This window comes from Lolium rigidum, chromosome 6 (genome assembly GCF_022539505.1).
Source record: "Lolium rigidum isolate FL_2022 chromosome 6, APGP_CSIRO_Lrig_0.1, whole genome shotgun sequence".
NCBI classification, from domain to species: Eukaryota; Viridiplantae; Streptophyta; class Magnoliopsida; order Poales; family Poaceae; genus Lolium; species Lolium rigidum.
In genome coordinates this window covers 273278762-273289068 of record NC_061513.1, presented here as the reverse complement: position 1 = coordinate 273289068, position 10307 = coordinate 273278762, and the positions used below count along the sequence as shown (strand labels likewise).

Genomic DNA, 10307 nt, shown 5'->3' with positions numbered 1-10307 from the left:
GACGATATGGTTAGCATTTTAGCTCTATTATTTACTCAAATATCTATAGACACATTTTAGTATATTCATATATGTGAATTAGATAAATGTGTGACAACTAATTCAGGACAGAATGAGTATGTATGCTCGTTCGTTCTGGAAATGAATTTCTAAGGTGCATGATGTCAATTATGTAGTAGTCGGTGCACAAGTGAGCAAAGCAAGTTTCAACATCTTCCCAACGGTCATTCTCCAATGTTACCTGTATTTATGTGACAACTTCGTTGAACTCTTCATCTAGCATTTGAACGTTTTCAAATTGGAAAAGGAGACTTGTCTGGTAGTGACAGTGTGCGTGACCCCGGTCAAGAGGAAGCCTATCACCTGCAAAGCTAGCAGCTTTTACCTGGGCTGGGCTGGGCTGCCATTGGGAACACGACACGTGCCCTTTCCAGCTCTACTTTGCTCCTCACGAACCTCTTGGGCTCTTCTTGTCTTTTCCTTCTCCCCAAACTCATCTCCGAGAGAGAGAAGAGCGGCGGCCATGGCTGGGCAGGTGAGTGAGAAGGAGCTATGGACCGTCCTCATGCAGGCCATGCTCGCGCAGAAGAACCTCCGGCCCCAGCGCGACCGTCTCCTGCAGCTCCGGCGCCGGCTGGAGCAGCTCAGCCCCGGCGACGCCGACCACGCGGACAGGAACACGGAGCTCGCCAGAGTCGCCGCCGACCTCTTCAAGGTCTGCTACAGCGGCCTCGGGGCGGGTTCCCGCCTGCTCGGCAGCTGCATCGAGCTGGCGGCCAAGGGCGGCGCCCGCCTCGCCATCAACCGCGCCTTCGCCGCCATGCCCGACGAGCAGCTCCACGACGCGCTCGTCGCGCAGCGCCTCCCCGCGCGCCCGACCACCCAGACCGAGGCCTTCTCCCGCGTCGAGGCGGCCTTCAACGCCGTCAAGGTCACCGAGGACCACCACATCCCGCGCTGCATCGAGCACCTCGTCGGCCAACGCCCCGTCTACATGGTCCACGGCAAGAACGGACTCGAGAAGCCGGCCCCGGTCGCCGCCACCCCCGTGAACCAGGACAAGGCGCGCGACTACCTCGACCGCGCGTGCACCCTCGCCGACCTCGCCGTCAAGCACATCGACCTCGCCGTCCTCGTCATCTCCAGCTTCATGGACCCCAAGGAGGTCGCCAGCCTCTCCGACTTCACCGACAAGCGCGCGTACATCTCTGAGGTACTGCTCACTCGCATTGTGTCTGCTAGATCTGATAGTGTTTTTCCCTTGATCTGCATCAAACAATCCATTCATTTTCTTTCCTTCACCGCAGGATGGACCTTATCCATCAGACTGAGTGATGATTCACCGACATGCTTCACCAGGTCGAGGTCTCAAGCGATGAAGGGGGTGGGATCCCTTGCATTGTTGATCAAAGCTGTTTAATTTACCTATGATTCCGGTTTTGCAACCGTATAATTTCATCAGTGTTCCTGTTAGTTTAATCTCTGCTACTATCCGTCTACTTTCTGGACGGCCGTCTGCGCGCCGTGGTTATCTTAGCTGGATCCCGGTTAATGTAATGAACCTGCATCTATCTCTGTGGGTAATCCAAGTGTTTTAATCTTTCTGTGATGTCGTTTGCTCTGATCCGTGGATTTCTATCGATAGCATGCATCCTCAATTTTGGTAAATTCTTTTTCTGCATTATTCTTGTTGCGATCCATCGATGATAACCAGAATTGCGTGCCACATATCATTCAAGAAAGGTATTGATCCGGTTGTGATCGATGATGATTACCAAAGAAACCTGTAGTACCCAATCGTGTTCAGAATGGCGTAACAATGTCTAAGCTTCCATGATAATATGGCAATCAAGTGCAGGTTGCATACTTTGATTATTCGGGAGCTGCAATATTAACTAAGAGCATCCCCATTGGCGTCTTCCAAATTGGTGTCGGCATGTGCGCCGATAGTGTTCTATTGGAGGCGTTAGCACCTGCTTTTCAATATGGGAAGAGAGGTTGAACACACCAGTGGATTTCATTTGAATTTGTATAAAGTTCGCCAAATTTAAACTACAAGATGGTAAAATACCGTAATATAATGATTGTGGTCAAACGCGTTGTAGTCCAAGTTGTCGGCACCGTTACTGCCGTCGTCTTCCTCTAAACCGAAGTCGAAGTCGTCCTCCGCTCGATGATGGCGAAACATAGGTCAGTCACAAACAATTATTGTACCATAGGGATATGACTCCTATCTATCACATGACTATCTACACCAGTTACATAATCTACACCAGTTACATAATCCAATACCAGTTACAGTGAACACGGTCATATATAATAGAACTGCTACTAAAGGAAATGCTACTTTGCTCTTTGATGGAGCCGTTGTCACTGACATCAAAAGCTTCATCATACCCTTGTTCTTGACATGGCATTTGTCGATTAGATAAAATAGAACAATTATCAGGATGGACATTATTAAGCACCACAATATTTATTCAGCATTTTTAAGCATAATAATATCAAATGGGATGGACAGGTGTCTAGTACAACTACAATAAAATGTTATTTGCAAGACTGAGATTTGAGATCTGATTTTATATCTCCGACTTGCGAACTGGATTTTTTGAGTAAGTGAATTCAACTACAATATGCAATTGAAGCATTTTTGCACAAGAAATATCCATTAATTCTAGTATATTATCATATTTCAGACAAAAGCACAAAATTCTATTCCGTCCACAACAACCCGCATGATTAAACAAAAAGCTTGACAATGAATTAGCAAAAGAAATAGTGCAGTCAAGGGTTTACAGCTGATCAACAAAGTGAGGATGCACACACGATTAATATCATGGACTGCTAACCTAGGATCAGAACAGATGGCGCCGCAGAAAATATTAATTAGAACAGAGCATCTCATAGTTTTCAGTTTTGAAATTCGCTTTGGAAAGCAGCTTGACAATGACTTACAGACGTAGCAATGCAATCAAGAGTTTTGTGCTCAACAGACTGAGGACGCACAGACGATTAATATCATGGACTGCTAATCTGGGATGAAAAAATTGGTGCCACAGAAAATGATTAATTAGATAGAATAGAGTATCCAGTTTAGACCTTAGGTGCAGAAGTTGGATTCGATCGTCCACAGATAAGATGCAGATACTGCATTGCACTACATTACCTCTGACGATGCTAATTAAAATGGTCACCAAAGCAGTCGAGAAATTGAAGGAAACATCAGCAGATAATAAACTAATTTAGGGCTTGATGAGACCTAGCTGATTGATTCGGCTTGGTTTAACAAGGCAAAAAAAATGGTCACCAAAGTAGTCCAGAAAATACAGGAAACATGAGCAGATAAAGTAATTCAGTGCTGTCGGGCTGATGAGACCTAGCTGATTGATTCGGCTTGGGTTAAGAATGCAAGGGATCACACCGCTTCATCGCTTGACAGCCTCGACGTCGACGAGGTGAATCAGTGAGCAAAACAAGCAGCTACTTGGTGTATGCGACATTGTCAGCGAAGGCAGAGATGCTGGCGACCTGCGCCGGGTCGAGGCAGCTGGAGATGGCGGTGACGGCGAGGTCGACGTGCTTCAGGGCGAGGTCCGCCAGGGTGCACGCGTGGTTGAGGTAGGTGCGATCGAGCCTGGTTCATGTCGATGATTGGCGCCTGCGGGGTCTCGCCGGTGGCCGCGTTGGGGAGGTCGGTCTTGCTGCTGTCCTTGGAGGGGTCGGTGGCGACGTCGCCCGGTTCGGTGAGGCCGGTCTTGGCGCAGTCCTCGGTGCCGGCGGCATCCGGGTCCGCCAGGACGGCCTGGCTGCCGTGCTGCGAGGGCTCCGTGTCGGTGGCGGCGGCATCCGGGTCCGCCAGGACGGTCTGGCTGCCGTGCTGCGAGGGCTCCGTGTCGGTGGCGGCGGCATCCGGGTCCGCCATGACGGTCTGGCTGCCGTGCGGCGAGGACTCCGTGTCGGTGGCGGCGGCGCCCGGGTCAGAAAGGGCGATCTTGGCGATGTCCTTGGTTGCGGCGGCGACCGTGTTCAGCATGTCGAACTCGGCGGCGTCCTGGAAGTACTCGTCGTCGGTGTCCGAGGGGCTGACCTGGAAACCCTCGTCGTCCTCCTCCTCGTCGGTGTCGGCGCACTTGGGGTGGCCGAGGTGGTCGATGCAGCGCGTGAGGCAGTACCTGAGGTTGAGGGTGACGGCGTAGAAGGCGGCCTCGAGGCGGGCGAATGCCTGGGCCTGGGAGACGGGGCGGCGGGGCAGGCGCAGCGCGAGGAGGCGGGCGAAGAGCTGCTCGTCGGAGATGAGGGCGAAGTCGAGCGGGAGGGAGGGGGGCTCGCCGCTCTGGGCCGTCATGGTGAGGCAGGCGGTGAGGTAGCGCGCGCCGGCCTCCAGGCCCTCGCAGTAGACGCGGATGAGGCCGGAGACGACCTCCTCCGGCGGCGCGTCGGCCTGGTTCTGCTGGAGCTGGAGGTGGAGCTGGAAGTGCAGGAGACGCTCGCGCTGGGCTCGGATGTTCTTGGCGGCGCACTTGGGCCTGCACGAGGATGCCGCCCAGGTCCTTCTTGGCCACCCGTCCTTTCATGGCGGCCGCAGCTTCTTCCTCTCTCTCTCTCGGTGTCAGGGAGAAGACGAGACGGTGGCGTCGTGGAACCGAAGGTTTAATGGAGAAGAAGGGGATCCGAGGCGAAACAAAGCTATTGCTCGCAACGTGTCGCTCGCCAAGTGGCAGCAGGGAATATTACAAGTCGCAACAAGAAACTCCTGCTAGGCACACAGAAACGAGCGCTACAAGACACGATTCCTTTGCAGGCGATGGACTGGGCCACTGGGGTCTTCAGGCAGTGCATGCCTTTTTCTTCCATTGACCGCGCTGCTACAGCGCGATCGCGTGCTGCACACGCACGGCTTTCTGGCTATTTTCTAAAAATATTTTTTTTCTTTAGAATAAGAAATATTGCGTGTTTTTGAAAATTTTCAAAAATATTGCGGCGTCGGCCTAGAGAAACCTGACAGCGTCCAGTCGGTCTGGACAAAGCGACAAGATTTAGATTCCTTGGCCCCCGCCGACAAACCAAATTGGCCAGCCTGGCCGAACCCGGTGAGTCCGTGTCGGCCCGGCGAGAATAGAGGGGGCTGATTGGCTAGAGCGAGCCCGATGAGCCAATAAGTTGATGGTAGGAAGGCACACTCATGGCAGTAAAGAGTTGGAGGTAGGAAGACGATGGAGATAAGCTCTGGTACATCAAAACAAATCGGTGGGTTATTTTATAGAAGGGCGACGAGAAGACATGGCGGCAAATATGGTGGCGGGAAAAAGGGGAGGAACAGATGGCGGGACGACCAGCCTAATCATCTAGGTCGATAAGTTCGGTCCGTAAGTGGGGACCAAGGAATCTGAACCAGTCACCTTGGGCTAGGCCGACCGAGCCTAATCAGCTTCGCCCTGCCCAATGCCGTAAAATTTTAGAATTATTCAAATACATAATTATTTTTGGAATTAAAGCATTTCTTAAAAAAAAAATAGCCTTCTTCTTGAGCTAGTACCGACAACGCTACAAGACTGTTATTTATGCGAAAGAATGATGGTTCATTTAATGCATAGAAATCTGTATGTCCAAAATTCGAAAATAATATTGGATGTCCCGTATAGAAAGTGTTTTGAAAAAGGTAATTTGTGTGTAGTACCTCGAGAACATTATTTGTGTGAATCTGATGCTTGAAGTTGTTATTGCCTGATAAATGTTCAGAACCAAGCTTATAAGGCAACAGTATTACACAAGAAGGAAAAAATGAAATTTCATTATTATACCTTTCATACTACAAGGCTTCTTTTATGGTACCTTCTACTTAGGGTGGAGAGGGACAAGTATAAAATGATCAAATGGCTTAGATTCTTCTATGGATATTAGGCCCAACAAGCCCAGTAGCTATAGTTACAATAAAAAAAATATTGGACACATTGTCCACCTCTACGAACAGAACAACCTCGGTGACTCGACCTCCCACGCACCACAAGACGAGCCTCGCCCCTCCACCTCCCACGGCCCCACAGGAGGAGGGACACCGCCGCCTCCACCTCGAATACGTCGTCGCCTCCTCCCAGCGCCCATAGTAGGAGGGACGTTGTCGCCTCCTCCCACGTGCCCACGGCAGTGGCGGCGCCAGGAAATGGAGCCTGGGTATTCCACCCAAGAAATTTGTTTTGCTTTAATGTAGTATAACACCACAATACTATTAATATATGAATAAAACAATACTAGCACAGCAACAATAGCAATATTTTATAAGCCCATAACGACATGAATACATAGCAATATTTCTATTTTTCAAAATTTCTTTTATTTCAATTATTTGCATAGTTTAGTCTCTATCTCTAACTACACTTATCTCTAATCAAATTACTGACTCGTGTTACTCGTGGTCAAACTTGCTGAACTATGCGAAGAGACAAATCAACTTGCTGAACTATGCGATTAACACATGTTTCCGCTTTAACGGAATAAACCGCTACTGCGAGAAGACACGCGGTGTGCTATCTTTGTCATTGCTTTATTATATGTTTTATGAAGTTTTTTACATAATTTCAATTCTAGAATTATGTTTTTGTACATAAACTCCGGTAGCTACAAGCGAAGGCTTTTTTCTTCTATGTCCAATTGAAAATATTGCAAGGTTGAGCATGATAAAAATAACAAATGCGGCTAGGACACTTGAAAATGAGGACAATGTGGGAAAGCTAGGGTACATGGCTTGCTCGGTTGATCTTGGACTCCGAAGCATCGGAGCAGAGGAGAAGGATGGCATCAAATTGGTAAGAACCGATGACCCAAATACGTCAAGACTGTAGCAGCAACTCCATTATGCATGTTACAATCGATGACCCAACTCGATGCTCCAAATAAACGGGATCTCCCCTATCACTTAACTCCACCGCCGCAATTTCTATTTATTTTTGTTCACATATTTATTTGATTTTGGCACGCATTTTGATAATATGAGCTCTATATAATGACAATGTGGACATGTACATATAATAAATCAACTTAATGGTTGTTGGTTATTGCTGTTGATATTGATGTGCAATGTAGTTATACATTGGTACGGTCATAAAAAAACATGATTTTCAAGTAATTATTAGATCTAATTATCATCATGTATGTGTCACTTGAAAAATAGGCTGGGTTGAGAAGTTTAGCGCCGTGAACTAGGATGGTAACCTCATAAATAACTTGTTTTCTGCAGCTTAAAAAAAGATTTTAGAATATCTGCATAATTTGTCTAAATATTTTAGGCCGTAGCAACGCACGGCAATCATGCTAGTTATTATAAAGATTTGTTTGGCGATCTGGTGGATAATAATCTAGTGAGGATGGATGACTATGACTGACCGGTCGATCCCGAGAACTGACTGGACATGAACAACTTAAGAAATATGTTAATAATATGTAGTCAATCTCGAAAGCAGACTTCGCCATGAACTTCAACATGAGACAGCCAACACGAGCTAGCTATGTACATAAAGTAAATGCAAGAATACATCAGCTAGCTAGCTAAGACTATGACTGACCGGTCGATCCCGAGCTGGGGCGCCACGGCGAGTCCGGCATAATAGGATCTGCATCCACGCACACGCGTCCAAAAATTAAAATAGGTAACAAAACTATGATAAGATATGTGTAGCATCATCAACCGAGGAAACAAATCAACAGAGGAGGAGGAGACCGATCGATCCCGAGCTAGGGCGCCACGGCGAGTCCAGCATAATAGGATCTGCATCCACGCACACACGCCCATGATCCTCAACGGCTACCCCTTAACTTCAGCAGATTTGCAAAAAATAAAAGTAGGTAGCAAAACTAGGATAAGATGTGTGTAGCATCATCAACCAAAGAAACAAATCAACAGAGGAGGAGGACCATCAGGGATTACCCCCGGGGGATGTCTTTGCAGCCGGCCGACCATCTGATCGACGAAGGGATGGACCAAGTGCTGGCGAATTCCACGGTCGAGAGAACAAGAGCGTCCTCCCCTCCCTCCTCGACGAGTAAAGAGTCAAAGTCTAAGTCGTCACACACGACGCACGCGTTGGATACACTCCTCCTCGTATTTATAGACGGAACACCACCTGGGTTGGAGGTTGAATCTCGAGGGATTGGAGGGAGCGCTCTGGCGGGAGGAAGATGAGCTTCCACACAATTTTCTCTCTCTCTCTCTCGATGGGCTCTTGTTAGGTGGAGAGATAGGATGGACCGCTGAGATGAGCCATGCCCACGGATCGGTGACGTGGATGCAATACTTAAATGCCGGCATACCAAATTACTTAACAACTTCTCCCGTAATTTAGGCAAATCGGGTTTAATTACGTTTTTGATGGCATATCCGTGCATGCGATGGTAATTGTCCGGCTGCTCAGTTTCCCCAGCCCCGGAACAATGGACCGTTTCCACAAATGCGATGGCTTTATTTCTCTCCTATTTTCACGGGACAAGATGTGAAATCCTTTCTCACATTCCTTCTTTATCACGTCCAACAACAACCAAATTGCATGGACTGGTGATTGTTCCCTGTCGTCTGGCATGCAGCAATGGCCGGATGCCTAGAATTGGTCTTCCCTCCAGCATGTACAGCCTGGTAAGTTGGAGAAATCATTTTGGAATGCCAACTCTAACAAACCTATTAAAATCCCTGATTGTTTTCTGGATTTTTAGAGGAAAATTGTTCTGCATATGTTTGTTTAAATAACTATGTTACTTTTCCGGACCGTGTGCCGTCATGGTCCTCTATTTTCGCATGAAACAATCCTTTATTTGAAGCCGTCCATCTTAGTGGCACAAGCCTTGAAGCAGTAAAAACTCATCATCCGGGACATCAGCACAAATCGCGTCAGTTCACGGCAACGAGTTGAAGCAAAAGCGACCTGGCCGGCCACATTCTTTTCTTCTTCTAATAGGATGGCCTTATTTTATTTTATTTTTGCTTTCAAAAAGGTTGGCTAATTAAGAAACTGCAATGTTCAGAATTTCACCATGAGGTTAGCTCATGTGCACATCGTGTCCGACTCTGTTGCAAGCTCACGTACAAGAAAGAAATCTAGCTCTTGACTTTCCTCAGTGGCACAATGCTATCGATACAAGCAATCTAACATAATTATCTTGGAGATGAGCATAATTTTTTTAAAAAAACCAAAGCATTCAGCTACATGTTGCTCAGCTAGAAAATTGGGCATGACAACAGATATTTTTCTAACATTTAACAAGTACTATTGTTTGATGGAAAATTACATAAAAAAACCCAGTAGGTATGTAGCAGAATCCAATGAAGATATTAGATGCCAAGGTGAGCAACATCGCATAAGTTTTGCCAGCTGCGAGACCTAACATAGAAATATTTCTCTCTATATATGAGCATCTATATATACTTTTCATTTACTCAGTGCCATTAACTGAATATGCACAACAGGCACATCAGGTCTAACATCATGAATACAAAAGATGGCCCTCGCAGAGGAGATGCCCAAGAAATGCATGCCAACAAACATGTACAGCAAACCAGACTTCAACACGAGACGGCCAACCCCAGCTAGCTATTTGCTGAAAGTAAATGCAAGAATATATCAACCAAAAGGCACTTAAAGTTCAAATCTAGGATAACTGGTCTTCGAGGCAAATCAGTTCATCTGCCAGCGCCTTTGGACGCCGCCAGTTAGATCAAGGTCAGCTTCTCGCCCAGCTCGTGTATCTGGTTCTTCAGCTTGTCCCAGTCCCGGCACCAGTCTGCAACAGAAAATCGTTCAACTTAATCACAAGTTTATTTCAACAGAAATGCAAATATGTGAATCATGTGATATTGGTACTAGTACAGAACTTGTTGCTAGCATACAGAGGTTGTTAAGTAGATCCTTTTACTACTCAAAAATGGTCTCAACTAACTATTTTAAGCAAACCTAGTTTAAATCTGAAGCATGTACAGTTCGCAACCTAAGAAAAACAGGGACACAACAAGTAGTCATCAGGTTTACATATCAGAATACAACAAAATAATCAACATTTAGCAGCCAAATTTTGTTCTTGCATAAATAGAACAATGTAAAATGATGGAGTTATTCTCCCTAAACAAGACCTGATCAAGACAACATAGTACTAAACAATATCTTTCACAACCATATAACAACAAGATTCTGAATGTAATACCACAATATTAACAGGTCCCAAGAAAGAGGAAAACAAAAATAACAAAGCCTCTTATTGGATAGCATGCTCACCTTCAAAAGAAAGTGGAGAATCACATGGTGTGAATCAGCGAAAGATAGATCAAC

At 46.7% G+C, this 10307-nt stretch overlaps 1 protein-coding gene across 1 annotated transcript; it reads left to right on the top strand.

Moving 5' to 3' along the window:
* The first annotated feature begins 523 nt into the window (after positions 1 to 523).
* LOC124662003 lies at positions 524 to 1442 on the top strand. Its single transcript, XM_047199894.1, has 2 exons — positions 524 to 1213; positions 1308 to 1442. The coding sequence occupies exons 1-2, from the start codon at positions 524 to 526 to the stop codon at positions 1329 to 1331; spliced, it is 714 nt and encodes a 237-aa protein (XP_047055850.1). The 3' UTR covers positions 1332 to 1442.
* The last annotated feature ends 8865 nt before the right edge of the window (positions 1443 to 10307 follow it).